At 45.0% G+C, this 20,284-nt stretch overlaps 1 protein-coding gene across 1 annotated transcript; it reads left to right on the top strand.

The window, feature by feature from the left end:
• Positions 1-1,669: 1,669 nt before the first annotated feature.
• LOC103628309 (mini-chromosome maintenance complex-binding protein) lies at positions 1,670-2,824 on the top strand. Its single transcript, XM_023300146.1, has 5 exons — positions 1,670-1,778; positions 1,857-1,964; positions 2,079-2,204; positions 2,303-2,347; positions 2,699-2,824. The coding sequence occupies exons 1-5, from the start codon at positions 1,731-1,733 to the stop codon at positions 2,822-2,824; spliced, it is 453 nt and encodes a 150-aa protein (XP_023155914.1). The 5' UTR covers positions 1,670-1,730.
• Positions 2,825-20,284: the final 17,460 nt, after the last annotated feature.

Raw genomic sequence — 20,284 nt, 5'->3', positions numbered from 1 at the left:
GTCACCCTTGCCATTGGATCTAGAACTCCCATGAACTGGATCTAGAACTCCGATGAACTGGATCTAGAACTCCGACGAGCAGTCTATCGCGCAGTCCACTAGTTCGAGATTTGGGAGATTTGTTACCTGGACGGCGGTGAAGACTTGGCGCCCGCTACTGGCGTCCGAGGAGGGAGGCCTGGTGGCGGCGCGGCACTGGCGTCCGAGGAGGAGGAGGAGGAGGAGAGCTTTCAGCTGAATCCGGCATTGGCAAGGCACTGGCCTGGTGGCGGCGCGGCACTGGTGCCGACCCGGACGATTGATTCCGGCTAGGGTTGGAGGGTTTGAGTTTTGTATACGGTGGTATCCGATTCCAATGTATGCGATTTCAACAGAACCTATAACAAACACATGTAACGTTATCTGATACCCGAAGGAATCGGGTACCGTTACATTATATCGAACCAAACACGTCGTTAGTTTCTTGCATAAGGTTACAACAATATTGCATATGCTTATTTATGGAGTTTTCTAACCTTGAAACCTAATGAAGTTAGATAGCAAGTAACTAAATTTAGCTAGACTATTTAAAAAACTATTGGAAAAACATTTTTTCGTTCACTTCTTAAATTTAAGATTCAGATAGTTGTTTAGAGAACTATTGTATTTGCTTTAAGAAGCTGATGTACTTTTCATTAGCTACAGTTACATCTTGAGACGAATCCACGTGATTAGCATGTCACCACTAAATACTCAGCTTGCCATTGCCATATGCGACATATGGTCGGCATGGGGGTTATTCTAACTTACTATCCCTATCTCAGAGGACAATCCTTAGATACTCCACTTGATATCCAACACTCACAATGACCTTATCCCTCGTTGAGTTTGAGTCACACATCATGTTTGTTTACCAGAAGTCTAGTGTGTGTGTATATATATATATATAAAGTTTATGTATTAGGAGCCCTGGGCTTTCTTTAGTTAGAGAAAGCCCTGACCGCTCATTCGTCACCCAATATTGTCAGTAAACCTTTTACGCTTTGTTGTAAATAAGTTTATGCTTATTTCGTCCTAACATCATTGTATAAAATCGTCTACTCTATCCAACCTTCCCCGACGGCTGCTGTGTGCGAGATAACTAGGGTTTCAGTGGCGGCGGTTGCATGACCCTGCCCAGATCCAGAAGAATAGAGAGAGAAAGGGAGATGGTGGGGCTGCAATACAATCTCGTCGGGAACCCATTGGGCGCGGTGCGCGCCACCTTCGAGAGGACTGTCGCCGCCGCTGCGGTGGAGTCTGGAAGAGCCGACCCTATGGCGGCGTTCCGTGGCAAAGACTAGGGTGCCGGCGACCTCTTCCACTCCTTCATCTTCGAGCAAGACGGTCTTGGCAAGGTGAAGGATCAGTCCTTGTCCTTTTTGTTTTCCCCGGTACTTGACACTGATTTGCCTATGGATCTGGCCATTGGGGGTGGCGATTCAAGATATAAATTGACTAGTAGTTGCAGAAATCATGTCCCATTTAATTTGGATGTGTCAATAATCTGCACAAACAAGAACATGTGTTAGGGTTTTCGTATTCTAGGGACTTGGGGAGGAGTAAAGGGTCTCCCTTCTGGTGTACGCATTTTCTTATCGTTTTTGTAAGTGAGGCTTCTAATGCCAAAGCAAAATCAATTCCAGGTTCCGGTGTTGGATTCGTCAAATCTTGGATTGATCAAACCAAACACCCTGGTCCGGTATCGGGGAATGGTTCAGGATATGCTTGGGAATGAGTACTACATTGGTGCTTTCAAGGTACTGGACTAAGGTTCATAAGCTATTGTGGAAACTGCCACTAGTGCCTGCTAAGCTTTTGCACTGTATCATGTGTAGGATGGGTCAACTTGGAGGACAAACAAGTACACTGACTTCTCACCGTACTCAATGCCGCATCCTTGTGATTCACATCTTTGGGAGCGCCATCTCTTCCACTGTGTGCCTGTATGTTACTGCTTCCATGGCATTTGTTCTCCATTCCATAACCCTAAGTTTTTTATCATCAGACCAGCAGATGGAAATGAGAATTCACAAGGATTTGTAACTGGTTTATTGCAGGCACCTGGACAAAATTCTTGGACACTGGAGTCTTCACCAGGACCTGATGTCTGCAGGATGTCGAATTGTTTGGCACCTGAATTAAGAGAGAAAAGGAAGAGAGATGGAGATGGTGATGCCATGGATGTATGTATTCACATGTTTCTTGTAAATAAAATGCATCTGCTATTCCTAATACTCACTGTTGAAATGTTGACATTTGTTGTATTTCTATCTTTTGACAGGTTTCAGAAAATGGCCATGGCAATTCTTCATTCTACAAGAAGCCGGTAAGAGTTGACATTTATTTGATTTCAGTCACATTATTAACGGTAAATACTAAATGATCATGTTTGTCTCATGAAGCATATATTCATAATTTCTTATATGTTGATGTGCGTACACCAGAATTTCATAAATGTATATGTATCAGTTTCTTGCTTGTTATTTTAATTTGGGAGCTTCATCTAGCAATAACCCTGAATATGTTGTCTTGTAACTGCTCCAAATATAGTCAGATATCATAACAAAATAGGACAGTCGATAATCTGATTTAGTTATGCATATCTGCTTATTTTTCTTCTAATGTTGAATTATACGAAGTGGCTATTAATCTGATTTAATCTCTATTCTCTTTGCAGAAGGAAGGTGATGTTCATGTCTCTTCCAGTTCAACTGAAGTGGCAAGAACCATTCCAGAGATGAATGGAGGCGATCATCACATACCAGGAAGCTCTTTTTCATGTCTAGTGAAGGTGATGACCTAGAATTTTGTGAATGAAATACTGAGAGCACCTAGAGGGGGGGGGTGAATAGGTGATCCTGTGAAACTTGAAACTTAATCCACAAAAACTTGATTAGACGTTAGCACAATAATGCCAAGTGGTTAGAGAGGAGTCTCAACAAAACACAATAACCACAAGAGATCAATCACAGAGATGGCATAGTGGTTTATCACGTGGTTCGGCCAAGACCAACGCTTGCCTACTCCACGTTGTGGCGTCTCAACGGACGAGGGTTGCAATCAACCCCTCTCAAGCGGTCCAAAGACCCACTTGAATACCACGGTGTTTTGCTTGCTTTACTATATCCCGATTGCAAGGAATCTCCACACTTTGGAGCCTCTCGCCCTTACACTTGAAATTCACAAAGAAGCACGGAGTAAGGGAGGGATGAGCAACACACTCAAGACAAGAAATCACAGCAACACCGCGCACATAAGTCGCAACAAGAGCTCACAACACGACTCAATGAGTTCACAACTCAACTAGAGCTCTAATTGCTATCGCAAGGAATCAAAAGCGCGGAATCGATGTCTTAGTGCTTAGGAATGCTTTGAGAATTCTTGGTGTACTCCTCCATGCGCCTAGGGGTCCCTTTTATAGCCCCAAGGCAGCTAGGAGCCGTTGAGTGCATTCCAGGAAGGCATTTCTTGCCTTCTGTCGACTGGCGCACCGGACAGTCCGGTGCGGATCTCTTTCCTTATTTGGCGAAGCTGACCGTTGGCGCCTTGGAGCCGTTGGCGCACCGGACACTGTTCGGTGCACACCGGATAGTCTGGTGCCCCCTTCTAGCCGTTGGCTCAGCCACGCGTTGCGCCCGGATTAAACGGCCGACCGTTGGCCCGGCTACCGATGGCTCACCGGACACTGTCTGGTGCACACCGGACAATCCGGTGAATTATAGCCGTATGCCGTTAATTTCTTCCTGAGAGCAGCAAGTTCGCCTGAGCCAGCCTGGCGCACCGGACACTGTCCGGTGCACCACCGGACAGTCCGGTGCACCCAGATAGAGCTGACTTTGGCTGAACAAAGCCATCTCTCTTCCAATTCGATTTCTCCTATTTCCAGTACTTAGACACAATACATTAGTCTCTAAAACAATGTACTAAGTCTGAGAAACATACCTTTATACTTGATTTGTACTTTGTCCACCATTTGACACTTAGGCACTTGTATTGGACACTAAATCACCAAAACACTTAGAAATGGCCCAAGGGCACATTTCCCTTTCAATCTCCCCCTTTTTGGTGATTTATGCCAACACAACATAAAGCAAGTAGAACAAGTGCAAAATCAATTCAAATAAAAAACTCAAATTTGTTTTGACTCAAATTTGGCATATATGGATCATTCTTTGCCACCACTTGGTTTGTTTTTGCAAATCGACCTCAATTTCCTATCTCTAAGTCAAACACACATGTTGAAACATAAAGAGAGATATTTCATGAGAAATTGATCAAGGATTCAAAAACTCCCCCTTTTTCCCATAATTAAGCCATTCTCCCCACAAGAGACCAACTTTTGACAATAAGAGGCAAACAAGAGTAAGCCATTCTCCCCACAAGAGGCCAACTTTTGACAATAAGAGGCAAACAAGAGTATTTTGACAAAAACTCTAACTCTACTATTTTCAAAACTCACAACTCACAGGTGGTAGCTGATCCATTTATTGCTTTGGCCTTATTTTCTCCCCCTTTGGCATCAAGCACCAAAACGGGATCAATTTTGGCCCTCTAACCCCATTGCCTCACCAAAATCTTCAACTAAGAGGAAAAAGGCAATAAGAGTACAAAGATGAACTTGGAAAAGTTACTCTTTCATCGGAGTGCAGTGGAAGTATTGCATGGTCGAAGTCCACCTTTTCCCTTTCAAACCTCCTTTGAGACTAAAATAAGCAGACTCAAGCACACGGTTAGTCTCAAAGGGTCAAGTTGTAGCACATCTTGATAGTCGCCTAGAGGGGGGTGAATAGGGCGAAACTGAAATTTACAAATATAAACACAACTACAAGCCGGGTTAGCGTTAGAAATATAAACGAATCCGCGAGAGAGGGCGCAAAACAAATCGTGAGCAAATAATGAGGTGTGACACACGGATTTGTTTTACCGAGGTTCGGTTCTCTCAAACCTACTCCCCGTTGAGGAGGCCACAAAGGTCGGGTCTCTTTCAACCCTTCCCTCTCTCAAACGGTCCCTCGGACCGAGTGAGCTTCTCTTCTCAAATCAAAGCCGGGAACAAAACTTCCCCGCAAGGGCCACCACACAATTGGTGCCTCTTGCCTTGATTACAATGGAGTTTTGATCACAAGAACAAGTGAGAAAGAAAAGAAGCAATCCAAGCGCAAGAGCTCAAATGAACACGGTAAATCACTCTCACTAGTCGCTAGGGCTTTGTGTGGAATTGGAGAGGATTTGATCTCTTTGGTGTGTCTAGAATTGAATGCTAGTGCTCTTGTAGTAGTTGGGAAGTGGAAAACTTGGATGCCATGAATGGTGGGGTGGTTGGGGTATTTATAGCCCCAACCACCAAAAGTGGTCGTTGGGAGGCTGTCTGCTCGATGGCGCACCGGACAGTCCGGTGCACACCGGACAGTCCGGTGCCCCCTGCCACGCCATCACTGCCGTTGGATTCTGACCGTTGAAGCTTCTGACTTGTGGGCCCGCCTGGGTGTCCGGTGCACACCAGACATCTACTGTTCCTTGTCCGGTGTGCCAGTATGGGCACGCCTGCCATCTGCGCGCGCAGAGCGCGCATTAAATGCGCGGCAGAGAGCCGTTGGCGCGGAGATAGCCGTTGCTCCGGAGTCGCACCGGACAGTCCGGTGTACACCGGACAGTCCGGTGAATTATAGTGGACGAGCCGTTGGCTTTTCCCGAAGCTGGCGAGTTCCTGAGGCCGACCTCCCTTGGCGCACCGGACACTGTCCGGTGTACACCGGACAGTCCGGTGAATTATAGCCGAGTCGCCTCAGGGAATTCCCGAAGGTGGCGAGTTTGAGTCTGAGTCCCCCTGGTGCACCGGACATGTCCGGTGGCACACCGGACAGTCCGGTGCGCCAGGCCAGGGGTGCCTTCGGTTGCCCCTTTGCTCCTTTGTTGAATCCAAAACTTGGTCTTTTTATTGGCTGAGTGTGAACCTTTTACACCTGTATAATCTATTCACTTGGGCAAACTAGTTAGTCCAAAGATTTGTGTTGGGCAATTCAACCACCAAAATTATATAGGAACTAGGTGTAAGCCTAATTCCCTTTCAATCTCCCCCTTTTTGGTGATTGATGCCAACACAAACCAAAGCAAATATAGAAGTGCATAATTGAACTAGTTTGCATAATATGAGTGTAAAGGTCGCTTGGAATTGAGCCAATATAAATACTTATAAGATATGTATGGATTGTTTCTTTCTTATATAACATTTTGGACCACGTTTGCACCACATGTTTTGTTTTTGCAAACTCTTTTGTAAATCTTTCTCAAAGTTCTTTTGCAAATGGTCAAAGGTAAATGAATAGGATTTGCAAAGCATTTTCGAGATTTGAAATTTTCTCCCCCTGTTTCAAATGCTTTTCCTTTGACTTAACAAAACTCCCCCTAAAGGAGATCCACCTCTTAGTGTTCAAGAGGGTTTTGATATATCATTTTTGAAATACTACTTTCTCCCCCTTTTGAACACAATAGGATACTAATTGATAAATACTTCTTGGAAAACACTAAGTTTTTGAAATTGGTGGTGGTGCGGTCCTTTTGCTTTGGGCTCATTTCTCCCCCTTTTTGGCATGAATCGCCAAAAACGGAATCATTAGAGCCCTCGAACCCTTTGGGCATAAATAAAGGAGTTAAGATTATACCAACGGCGAAGTCCGGTTCTTTTGCTTTGGGCTTTTACTCTCTCCCCCAAAGACAAGGTCCTTTTCTTGGAGCGATGGCGAAGGATGAGTAGTAGAGTGGAGTGGAAGCCTTGTCTTCGCCGAAGACTCCAATTCCCTTTCAATATACCTATGACTTGGTGTGAAATGGACTTGAAAAACATATTAGTCATAGCATATGAAAGAGATATGATCAAAGGTATATAAATGAGCTATGTGTGCAATCTAGCAAAAGAAATTACGTGAATCAAGAATATTGAGCTCATGCCTAAGTTTGGTAAAAGTTTGTTCATCAAGAGGCTTGGTAAAGATATCGGCTAATTGATCTTTAGTATTAATGTAAGCAATCTCGATATCGCCCTTTTGTTGGTGATCCCTAAGAAAATGATACCGAATGGCTATGTGCTTAGTGCGGCTATGCTCGACGGGATTGTCGGCCATTTTGATTGCACTCTCATTATCACATAGCAAAGGGACTTTGGTTAATTTGTAACCATAGTCCCGCAGGGTTTGCCTCATCCAAAGCAATTGCGCGCAACAATGACCTGCGGCAATGTACTCGGCTTCGGCGGTAGAAAGAGCGACCGAATTTTGCTTCTTTGAAGCCCATGACACCAAGGATCTTCCCAAGAACTGGCAAGTCCCCGATGTGCTCTTCCTATTAATCTTACACCCCGCCCAATCGGCATCTGAATAACCAATCAAATCAAAAGTGGATCCCCGAGGGTACCAAAGCCCAAACTTAGGAGTATAAGTCAAATATCTCAAGATTCGTTTTACGGCCGTAAGGTGTGATTCCTTAGGGTCGGCTTGGAATCTTGCACACATGCATACGGAAAGCATAATGTCCGGCCGAGATGCACATAAATAAAGCAATGAACCAATCATCGACCGGTATACCTTTTGATCCACGGACTTACCTCCCGTGTCGAGGTCGAGATGCCCATTGGTTCCCATGGGTGTCTTGATGGGCTTGGCATCCTTCATTCCAAACTTGCTTAGAATATCTTGAGTATACTTTGTTTGGCTAATGAAAGTGCCCTCTTGGAGTTGCTTTACTTGGAATCCTAAGAAATATTTCAACTCCCCCATCATAGACATCTCGAATTTCTTTGTCATATAAATTCTTCACATGTAGATTCGTTAGTAGACCCAAATATAATATCATCAACATAAATTTGGCATACGAACAAATCATTGTCAAGAGTTTTAGTGAACAAAGTAGGATCGGCCTTGCCGACTTTGAAGCCATTAGCAATAAGAAAATCTCTTAGGCATTCATACCATGCTCTTGGGGCTTGCTTGAGCCCATAAAGCGCCTTAGAGAGCCTATAGACATGGTTAGGGTACTCACTGTCTTCAAAGCCGGGAGGTTGTTCAACATAGACCTCTTCCTTGATTGGTCCGTTGAGGAAGGCACTTTTCACGTCCATTTGATAAAGCTTAAAGCCATGGTAAGTAGCATAGGCCAATAACATGCGAATTGACTCAAGCCTAGCTACGGGTGCATAGGTTTCACCAAAATCCAAACCTTCGACTTGGGAGTATCCTTTGGCCACAAGTCGAGCTTTGTTCCTCGTCACCACACCATGCTCATCTTGCTTGTTGCGGAAGACCCATTTGGTTCCTACAACATTTTGGTTAGGACGTGGAACTAAGTGCCATACCTCATTCCTTGTGAAATTGTTGAGCTCCTCTTGCATCGCCACCACCCAATCCGAATCTTGTAGTGCTTCCTCTATCCTGTGTGGCTCAATAGAGGAAACAAACGAGTAATGCTCACAAAAATGTGCAACCCGAGATCGAGTAGTTACCCCCTTATGAATGTCGCCGAGGATGGTGTCGACGGGGTGATCTCGTTGGATTGCTTGGTGGACTCTTGGGTGTGGCAGCCTTGATTCTTCATCCTCCTTGTCTTCATCATTTGCATCTCCCCCTTGATCATTGCCGTCATTTTGAGGTGGCTCATCTTCTTGATCCTCTTGTTCAACATCTTGAGCCTCATCCTCAATTTGAGTTGGTGGAGATGCTTGCATGGAGGAGGATGGTTGATCTTGTGCATGTGGAGGCTCTTCGGATTCCTTAGGACACACATCCCCAATGGACATGTTCCTTAGCGCTATGCAGGGAGCCTGTTCTTCACCTATCTCATCAAGATCAACTTGCTCTACTTGAGAGCCGTTAGTTTCATCAAACACAACATCACATGAGACTTCAACTAGTCCAGTGGACTTGTTAAAGACCCTATATGCCCTTGTATTTGAGTCATATCCTAGTAAAAAGTCTTCTACAGTTTTAGGAGCAAATTTAGATTTTCTACCTCTTTTGACAAGAATAAAGCATTTGCTACCAAAAACTCTAAAGTATGAAATGTTTGGCTTTTTACCGGTTAGGAGTTCATAGGATGTCTTCTTGAGGATTCGGTGAAGATATAACCGGTTGATGGCGTAGCAAGCGGTGTTGACCGCCTCGGCGCAAAACCGATCCGAAGTTTTGTACTCATCAAGCATGGTTCTTGCCATGTCCAATAGAGTTCGATTCTTCCTCTCCACTACACCATTTTGTTGTGGAGTGTAGGGAGAAGAGAACTCATGCTTGATACCCTCCTCCTCAAGGAAGCCTTCGACTTGAGAGTTCTTGAACTCCGTCCCGTTGTCGCTTCTTATTTTCTTGATCCTTAAGCCGAACTCATTTTGAGCCCGTCTCAAGAATCCCTTTAAAGTCTCTTGGGTTTGAGATTTTTCCTGTAAAAAGAATACCCAAGTGAAGCGAGAATAATCATCCACTATTATAAGACAATACTTACTCCCGCCGATGCTTATGTAAGCAATCGGGCCGAATAGATCCATGTGGAGTAGCTCAAGCGGCCTGTCGGTCGTCATGATGTTCTTGTGTGGATGTTGGGTTCCAACTTGCTTCCCGGCTTGACATGCGCTACAAATCCTGTCTTTCTCAAAATGAACATTTGTTAATCCTAAAATGTGTTCTCCCTTTAGAAGCTTATGAAGATTCTTCATCCCAACATGGGCTAGTCGGCGGTGCCAGAGCCAACCCATGTTAGTCTTAGCAATTAAGCAAGTGTCGAGTTCAGCTCTATCAAAATCTACCAGGTATAGCTGACCCTCTAACACTCCCTTAAATGCTATTGAATCATCACTTCTTCTAAAGACAGTTACACCTACATCAGTGAATAGACAGTTGTAGCCCATTTGACATAATTGGGATACGGAAAGCAAATTGTAATCTAAAGAATCTACAAGAAAAACATTGGAAATAGAATGGTCAGGAGATATAGCAATTTTACCCAATCCTTTGACCAAACCTTGATTTCCATCCCCGAATGTGATAGCTCGTTGGGGATCTTGGTTTTTCTCATATGAGGAGAACATCCTTTTCTCCCCGGTCATGTGGTTTGTGCACCCGCTGTCGAGTATCCAACTTGAGCCCCCGGATGCATATACCTACAAAACAAATTTAGTTCTTGACTTTAGGTACCCAAACTGTTTTGGGTCCTTTGGCATTAGAAACAAGAACTTTGGGTACCCAAACACAAGTCTTTGACCCCTTGTGTTTGCCCCCAACAAACTTGGCAACGACCTTGCCGGATTTGTTAGTCAAAACATAGGATGCATCAAAAGTTTTAAATGAAATGCTATGTTCATTTGATGCATTAGGAATTTTCTTCTTAGGCAACTTAGCATGGGTTGGTTGTCTAGAACTAGATGTCTCACCCTTATACATATAAGCATGATTAGGGCCAGAGTGAGACTTCCTAGAATGAATCTTCCTAATTTTGTCCTCGGGATAACCGGCAGGGTATAAAATGTAACCCTCGTTATCCTGAGGCATGGGAGCCTTGCCCTTAACAAAATTTGACAACCTTTTAGGAGGGGCACTAAGTTTGACATTGTCTCCCCTTTTGTAGCCAATGCCATCCTTAATGCCAGGGCGTCTCCCATTATAAAGCATGCTACGAGCAAATTTAAATTTCTCATTTTCTAAGTTGTGCTCGGCAATTTTAGCATCTAGTTTTGCTATATGATCATTTTGTTGTTTAATTAAAGCCATATGATCATGAATAGCATCAATATCAACATTTCTACATCTAGTACAAATAGTAACATGCTCAATGGTAGATGTAGATGGTTTGCAAGAATTGAGTTCAACAATCTTAGCACGAAGTATATCATTCTTATCTCTAAGATCGGTAATTGTAACTTTGCAAACATCAAAATCTTTAGCCTTAGCAATCAAATTTTCATTCTCTAATCTAAGGCAAGCAAGAGATATGTTTAATTCTTCAATCCTAGCAAGCAAATCATCATTATTATCTCTAGGATTGGGAATTGAAACATCACAAACATGAGAATCAACCTTAGCATTTAAACTAGCATTTTCATTTCTAAGGTTGTCAATCATCTCACGGCAAGTGCTTAGCTCACTAGACAATTTTTCACATTTTTCAACTTGTAGAGCGTAAGCATTTTTAACCTTAACATGTTTTTTATTTTCCTTGATTAGGAAGTCCTCTTGGGAGTCCAAGAGATCATCCTTCTCATGGATGGCACTAATTAGTTCATTTAATTTCTCCTTTTGTTCCATGTTAAGGTTGGCAAAAAGAGTACGCAAATTATCTTCCTCACCACTAGCAATATCATCACTGGAAGACTCATATTTAGTGGAGGAGTTGGATTTAACCTTCTTCTTTTTGCCGTCCTTTTCCATGAGGCACTTGTGGCCGACGTTGGGGAAGAGAAGTCCCTTGGTGACGGCGATGTTGGCGGCGTCCTCGTCGTCGGAGGAGTCGCTTGAGCTTTCGTCGGAGTCCCACTCCCGACAAACATGGGCATCACCGCCCTTCTTCTTGTAGTACCTCTTCTTCTCCTTTCGCCTCCCTTTCTTGTCGTCACCTCGGTCACTGTCACTAGATATAGGACATTTAGCAATAAAATGACCGGGCTTACCACACTTGTAGCAAACCTTCTTGGAGCGGGACTTGTAATCCTTCCCCCTCCTTTGCTTGAGGATTTGGCGGAAGCTCTTGATGACGAGCGCCATTTCCTCATTGTTGAGCTTGGAGGCGTCTATTGGTTGTCGACTTGGTGTAGACTCCTCCTTCTTTTCCTCCGTTGCCTTGAATGCAACGGGTTGAGCTTCGGATGTGGTGGCATCATCAAGCTCGTTGATCTTCCTCGAGCCTTCGATCATGCACTCAAAACTCACAAAATTCCCGATAACTTCCTCGGGGGTCATTTTAGTATATCTAGGATTACCACGGATTAATTGAACTTGAGTAGGATTAAGGAAAATAAGAGATCTTAGAATAACCTTAACCATCTCGTGGTCATCCCACTTTACGCTCCCGAGGTTGCGCACTTGATTCACCAAGGTCTTGAGCCGGTTGTACATGTGTTGTGGCTCCTCCCCTTTGCGAAGCCGGAACCGACCGAGCTCCCCCTCGATCGTTTCCCGCTTGGTGATCTTGGTGAGCTCATCTCCTTCGTGCGCGGTTTTGAGCACATCCCAAATCTCCTTGGCGCTCTTCAACCCTTGTACTTTGTTATACTCCTCTCTACTTAGAGAGGCGAGGAGTATTGTTGTTGCTTGAGAGTTGAAGTGCTCGATTTGGGCCACCTCATCCTCATCATAGTCCTCATCCCCTACCGACGGTACCTGTGCACCAAACTCAACAACATCCCATATACTTTTGTGGAGCGAGGTTAGATGAAATCGCATTAAATCGCTCCACCTAGTGTAATCTTCACCATCAAAAGTTGGTGGTTTGCCTAATGGGACGGAAAGTAAAGGTGTATGTTTGGAAATGCGAGCGTAGTGTAGGGGGATCTTACTATACTTCTTGCGCTCTTGGCGCTTAGAAGTGACGGAGGGCGCATCGGAGTCGGAGGTCGATGTTGATGAAGTGTCGGTCTCGTAGTAGACCACTTTCCTCATCCTTTTGTGCTTGTCGCCTTTCCGATGCGGCTTGTGGGAAGAAGATTTTTCCTTCTTCTCTTTGTGGTGAGAAGAGGAAGACTTTTTCTCCTTCCGTTTGGAGGAGTCCTTCTTCTTCTCCTTCCTCTTGGTGCGGGACTCTTCCGATGAAGTGCTCCCGTGGCTTGTAGTGGGCTTTTCGCCGGTCTCCATCTCCTTCTTGGCGTGATCTCCCGACATCACTTCGAGCGGTTAGGCTCTAATGAAGAACCGGGCTCTGATACCAATTGATAGTCGCCTAGAGGGGGGGTGAATAGGGCGAAACTGAAATTTACAAATATAAACACAACTACAAGCCGGGTTAGCGTTAGAAATATAAACGAATCCGCGAGAGAGGGCGCAAAACAAATCGTGAGCAAATAATGAGGTGTGACACACGGATTTGTTTTACCGAGGTTCGGTTCTCTCAAACCTACTCCCCGTTGAGGAGGCCACAAAGGCCGGGTCTCTTTCAACCCTTCCCTCTCTCAAACGGTCTCTCGTACCGAGTGAGCTTCTCTTCTCAAATCAAAGCCGGGAACAAAACTTCCCCGCAAGGGCCACCACACAATTGGTGCCTCTTGCCTTGATTACAATGGAGTTTTGATCACAAGAACAAGTGAGAAAGAAAAGAAGCAATCCAAGCGCAAGAGCTCAAATGAACACGGTAAATCACTCTCACTAGTCGCTAGGGCTTTGTGTGGAATTGGAGAGGATTTGATCTCTTTGGTGTGTCTAGAATTGAATGCTAGTGCTCTTGTAGTAGTTGGGAAGTGGAAAACTTGGATGCCATGAATGGTGGGGTGGTTGGGGTATTTATAGCCCCAACCACCAAAAGTGGCCGTTGGGAGGCTGTCTGCTCGATGGCGCACCGGACAGTCCGGTGCACACCGGACAGTCCGGTGCCCCCTGCCACGCCATCACTGCCGTTGGATTCTGACCGTTGAAGCTTCTGACTTGTGGGCCCGCCTGGGTGTCCGGTGCACACCGGACATCTACTGTTCCTTGTCCGGTGTGCCAGTATGGGCACGCCTGCCATCTGCGCGCGCAGAGCGCGCATTAAATGCGCGGCAGAGAGCCGTTGGCGCGGAGATAGCCGTTGCTCCGGAGTCGCACCGGACAGTCCGGTGTACACCGGACAGTCCGGTGAATTATAGTGGACGAGCCGTTGGCTTTTCCCGAAGCTGGCGAGTTCCTGAGGCCGACCTCCCTTGGCGCACCGGACACTGTCCGGTGTACACCGGACAGTCCGGTGAATTATAGCCGAGTCGCCTCAGGGAATTCCCGAAGGTGGCGAGTTTGAGTCTGAGTCCCCCTGGTGCACCGGACATGTCCGGTGGCACACCGGACAGTCCGGTGCGCCAGGCCAGGGGTGCCTTCGGTTGCCCCTTTGCTCCTTTGTTGAATCCAAAACTTGGTCTTTTTATTGGCTGAGTGTGAACCTTTTACACCTGTATAATCTATTCACTTGGGCAAACTAGTTAGTCCAAAGATTTGTGTTGGGCAATTCAACCACCAAAATTATATAGGAACTAGGTGTAAGCCTAATTCCCTTTCACATCTCCCCCTAAATTTGTGCATCACTTGCAAAGGACTTGTGAGGTCCGGGGAGTGCTTGTACAACTTGAGCACCATAAACACACAAAATGTATTAAGGAATATGATCAAGGCATAAAACACATGTATGCTATAAATCAATCCAAGTTCCGCGAATCTAAGACATTTAGCTCACTACGCAACTTGCAAAAGGTCTGCTCATCTAAAGGCTTAGTAAAGATATCGGCTAGCTGGTTCTCGGAGCTAACATGAAACACTTCGATATCTCCCTTTTGCTGGTGGTCTCTCAAAAAGTGATGCCGGATGTCTATGTGCTTTGTGCGGCTGTGCTCAACAGGATTATCCGCCATGCGGATAGCACTCTCATTATCACATAGGAGTGGGACTTTGCTCAGATTGTAGCCAAAGTCCCGGAGAGTTTGCCTCATCCAAAGTAGTTGCGTGCAACACTGTCCTGCGGCAACATACTTGGCCTCAGCGGTGGATAGGGCAACAGAGGTTTGTTTCTTAGAACTCCAGGACACCAGGGACCTTCCTAAGAATTGGCACGTCCCTGATGTACTCTTCCTATCGACCTTACATCCAGCATAATCGGAGTCTGAATATCCAATTAAGTCAAAGGTAGACCCCTTTGGATACCAGATCCCGAAGCAAGGCGTAGCAACTAAATATCTAAGAATTCGCTTCACGTCCACTAAGTGACACTCCTTAGGATCAGATTGAAATCTAGCACACATGCATACACTAAGCATAATATCCGGTCTACTAGCACATAAATAAAGTAAAGACCCTATCATAGACCGGTATGCCTTTTGATCAACGGACTTACCTCCTTTGTTGAGGTCCGTGTGTCCGTCGGTTCCCATTGGAGTCTTTGTGGGCTTGGCGTCCTTCATCCCAAACCGCTTGATCAAGTCTTGCGTGTACTTTGTTTGGGAGATGAAGGTCCCATCCTTAAGTTGCCTCACTTGGAACCCAAGGAAATAGCTTAGCTCGCCCATCATTGACATCTCAAACTTTTGAGTCATCACCCTGCTAAACTCTTCACAAGACTTTTGGTTAGTAGAACCAAATATTATGTCATCGACATAAATTTGGCACACAAAAAGATCACCATCACAAATCTTAGTAAAAAGAGTTGGATCGGCTTTCCCAACCTTGAAAGCATTGGCAATTAAAAAGTCTCTAAGGCATTCATACCATGCTCTTGGGGCTTGCTTAAGTCCATAGAGCACCTTAGAGAGCTTACACACGTGGTCGGGGTACCGTTCATCCTCGAAGCCAGGTGGTTGCTCCACATACACCTCCTCCTTGATTGGCCCGTTGAGGAAAGCGCTCTTCACATCCATTTGGAACAACCTGAAAGAATGGTGAGCGGCATATGCTAGCAAAATGCGAATGGACTCTAGCCTAGCCATAGGAGCAAAAGTCTCCTCAAAGTCCAAACCTGCGACTTGGGCATAACCTTTTGCCACAAGTCTAGCCTTGTTCCTTGTCACCACCCCGTGCTCGTCTTGTTTGTTGCGAAATACCCACTTGGTTCCCACAACATTTTGCTTGGGACGAGGCACCAGTGTCCAAACTTCATTTCTCTTGAAGTTATTGAGCTCCTCTTGCATGGCCAACACCCAGTCCGGATCTAGCAAGGCCTCCTCTACCCTGAAAGGCTCAATAGAGGAGACAAAAGAGTAATGCTCACAAAAATTAACTAATCGAGATCGAGTAGTTACTCCCTTGCTAATGTCACCCAAAATCTGGTTGACGGGATGATCCCTTTGAATCATTGCTCGAACTTGGGTTGGAGGTGCCGGTTGCGCTTCTTCCTCCATTACATGATCATCTTGTGCTCCCCCTTGATCACACGCCTCCTGTTCATCATCTTGAGTTGGGGGATTCACAAATGTTGAGGAAGAAGGTTGGTCTTATTCATCTTGTTCCTATGGCCGCACATCTCCAATCGCCATGGTGCGTATTGCGACTGTTGGAACTTCTTCATCTACATCATCAAAATCAACAACTTGCTCTCTTGGAGAGCCATTAGTCTCATCAAATACAACGTCGCTAGAGACTTCAACCAAACCCGATGATTTGTTGAAGACTCTATACGCCTTTGTATTTGAGTCATAACTTAACAAAAACCCTTCTACGGCTTTGGGAGCAAATTTGGAACTCCTACCCTTCTTCACTAGAATGTAGCATTTACTCCCAAAAACTCGAAAATATGAAACATTTGGTTTGTTACCAGTTAGTAGCTCATACGATGTCTTCTTGAGGAGGCGATGAAGGTAGACCCTGTTGATGGCGTGGCAAGCCGTGTTCACGGCTTCCGACCAAAAGCGCTCGGGGGTCTTGAACTCTCCAAGCATCGTCATCGCCATGTCTATAAGCGTCATGTTCTTCCTCTCTACCACACCATTTTGCTGTGGTGTGTAGGGAGCGGAGAACTCGTGCTTGATCCCTTCCTCCTCAAGGTACTCCTCCACTTGAAGATTCTTGAACTCGGACCCATTGTCGCTCCTTATCTTCTTCACCTTGAGCTCAAACTCGTTTTGAGCTCTCCTTAGGAAGCGCTTGAGGGTCCCTTGGGTTTCAGATTTATCCTGCAAAAAGAATACCCAAGTGAAGCGGGAAAAGTCATCAACAATAACTAGTCCATACTTACTTCCTCCTATGCTTAGATAGGCGACGGGTCCGAAGAGGTCCATATGTAGCAGCTCCAGAGGTCTTGATGTGGTCATCACATTCTTGCTGTGATGCGCTCCTCCCACTTGTTTACCTACTTGACAAGCTGCACAAGGTCTATCTTTTTCGAAAGTAACATTGGTTAGACCTATCACGTGTTCTCCCTTTAGAAGCTTGTGAAGGTTCTTCATCCCCACATGTGCTAAGCGACGATGCCACAGCCAGCCCATGCTAGTCTTAGCAATTAAGCATGCATCTAGACCGGCCTCCTCTTTTGCAAAATCAACTAAATAAAGTTTGCCGTCTAATACACCCTTAAAAGCTAGTGAACCATCACACCTTCTAAAGACAGACACATCTACATTTGTGAATAGACAATTATATCCCATTTTGCATAATTGACTAACAGATAACAAATTATATCCAAGAGACTCAACTAAAAACACATTAGATATAGAGTGCTCGGATGAAATAGCAATTTTACCTAACCCTTTTACCTTGCCTTGATTCCCATCACCGAATATTATTAAATCTTGGGAATCCTTGTTTTTGACGTAGGAGGTGAACATATTCTTCTCCCCCGTCATATGGTTTGTGCATCCGCTGTCGATAATCCAGCTTGAACCCCCGGATGCATAAACCTGCAAGGCAAATTTAGGCTTGGGTCTTAGGTACCCACCTCTTGTTGGGTCCTACAAGGTTAGTCACAATTGTCTTAGGGACCCAAATGCAAGTTTTATCTCCCTTGCATCTTGCCCCTAACTTCCTAGCAATCACCTTCTTATTCTTTCTACAAATGGCAAATGAATCATTGCAAGCATGATATATTGTAGAAGGTTCATCAACTTTCCTAGGAACATTAACAACATTTCTCCTAGGCATATGAACAACATATCTCCTAGACATATCTCTACTGTGCATATAGGTAGAACTAGAAGCAAACATGGCATGAGAGTCAAAAGCATCATAAGCATTACAACTCCTATAAGACTGTCTTCTATCATGGTACATAAAAGCATGGTTCTTTTTAGCACTACTAGCCATAGGGGCCTTTCCTTTCTCCTTGGCGGAGATGGGAGCCTTATGACTTGTTAAGTCCTTGGCTTCCCTCTTGAAGCCAAGTCCATCCTTAATTGAGGGGTGTCTACCAATCGTGTAGGCATCCCTTGCAAATTTTAGCTTGTCAAATTCATTCTTGCTAGTCTTAAGTTGAGCATTAAGACTAGCCAATTCATCATTCAATTTGGAAATTGAAACTAGGTGTTCGCTACAGGCATCAATGTCAAAATCTTTACACCTATTGCAAATCATAACATGTTCTACACAAGAGTTAGATTTACTAGCTATTTCTAGCTTAGCATTCAAATCATCATTTATGCTCCTTAAGCTAGAAATTGTCTCATGGCAAGAAGATAGTTCACAAGAAAGCATTTCATTTCTTTTAACTTCTAAAGCATGAGATTTTTGTGCCTCTACAAATTTGTCATGCTCTTCATATAAAAGGTCCTCTTGTTTCTCTAAAAGTCTATCCTTTTCATTCAAGGCATCAATCAATTCATTAATCTTATCTATTTTAGTTCTATCCAATCCCTTGAACAAACTAGAGTAATCTATTTCTTCATCACTGGACTCATCATCACTAGAAGAATCATAAGTGGCATTGTTTCGAGTACATACCTTCTTCTCCTTCGCCATGAGGCATGTGTGGCGCTCGTTGGGGAAAAGGGATGACTTGTTGTAGGAGGTGGCGGTGAGTCCTTCATTGTCGGAGTCGGATGACGAACAATCCGAGTCCCACTCCTTGCCAAGGTGTGCCTCGCCCTTAGCCTTTTTGTATGCCTTCTTCTTCTCCCTCTTGTTCCCCTGTTCCTGGTCACTATCATTATCGGGGCAGTTAGCGATAAAATGACCAATCTTACCACACTTGAAGCATGAGCGCTTCCCCTTTGTCTTGGTCTTGCTTGGCTGCCCTTGTGACCCTTTAGCGCCGTCTTGAAGCGCTTGATGATGAGAGCCATCTCTTCATCATTTAGCCCTGCCGCCTCAACTTGTGCCACCTTGCTAGGTAGCGCCTCCTTGCTTCTTGTTGCTTTAAGAGCACAGGGTTGAGGCTCATTGATTGGACCATTCAATGCGTTGTCCACGTATCTCGCCTCCTTGATCATCATTCGCCCGCTCACGAACTTCCCAAGAACTTCTTCGGGCGACATCTTGGTGTACCTAGGATTTTCACGAATATTGTTCACCAGATGTGGATCAAGTATAGTAAAGGACCTTAGCATGAGGCGAACGACGTCGTGGTCCGTCCATTGCGTGCTTCCGTAGCTCCTTATTTTGTTGATGAGGGTCTTGAGCCGGTTGTATGTTTGGGTTGGCTCCTCGTCCCTTATCATTGCAAATCTCCCGAGCTCGCCCTCTACCAACTCCATCTTGGTGAGCAAGGTGACGTCGTTCCCCTCATGAGAGATCTTGAGGGTGTCCTAGATCTGCTTGGCATTGTCCAAGTCACTCACCTTATGGTACTCGTCCCTACACAAAGAGGCTAACAACACAGTAGTAGCTTGTGCATTTTTATGAATCTGTTCATTAATAAATATAGGACTATCCGAGCTATCAAATTTCATTCCATTCTCAACAATCTCCCATATACTTGGATGGAGAGAGAACAGGTGACTACACATTTTGTGACTCCAAAATCCGTAGTCCTCCCCATCAAAGTGTGGAGGTTTGCCAAGAGGGATGGAAAGCAAATGTGCATTTGAGCTATGCGGAATACGAGAGTAATCGAAAGAAAAGTTCGAATTAACCGTCTTTCTTTTGTCGTAGTCGTTGTCGTCGTTGTCCTTTTGGGAAGAAGTGGACTCATCGCTGTCGTCGTAGTAGATGATCTCCTTGATGCGTCTTGTCTTCTTCTTCTTCCCATCTTTGCGTTTGTGGCCCGAGCCCAAGTCGGTAGGCTTGTCATCCTTTGGCTCGTTGACGAAGGACTCCTTCTCCTTATCGTTGATCACAATTCCCTTCCCCTTAGGATCCATCTCTTCGGGCGATTAGTCCCTTTGTGAAGAGAACGGCTCCGATACCAATTGAGAGCACCTAGAGGGGGGGTGAATAGGTGATCATGTGAAACTTGAAACTTAATCCACAAAAACTTGATTAGACGTTAGCACAATAATGCCAAGTGGCTAGAGAGGAGTCTCAACAAAACACAATAACCACAAGAGATCAATCACAGAGATGGCACAGTGGTTTATCCCGTGGTTCGGCCAAGACCAACGCTTGCCTACTCCACGTTGTGGCGTCCCAACGGACGAGGGTTGCAATCAACCCCTCTCAAGTGGTCCAAAGACCCACTTGAATACCACGGTGTTTTGCTT

Source organism: Zea mays, chromosome 5 (assembly GCF_902167145.1).
Source record: "Zea mays cultivar B73 chromosome 5, Zm-B73-REFERENCE-NAM-5.0, whole genome shotgun sequence".
Lineage (NCBI taxonomy): Eukaryota > Viridiplantae > Streptophyta > Magnoliopsida > Poales > Poaceae > Zea > Zea mays.
This window is presented reverse-complemented; position numbering and strand designations above follow the sequence as displayed.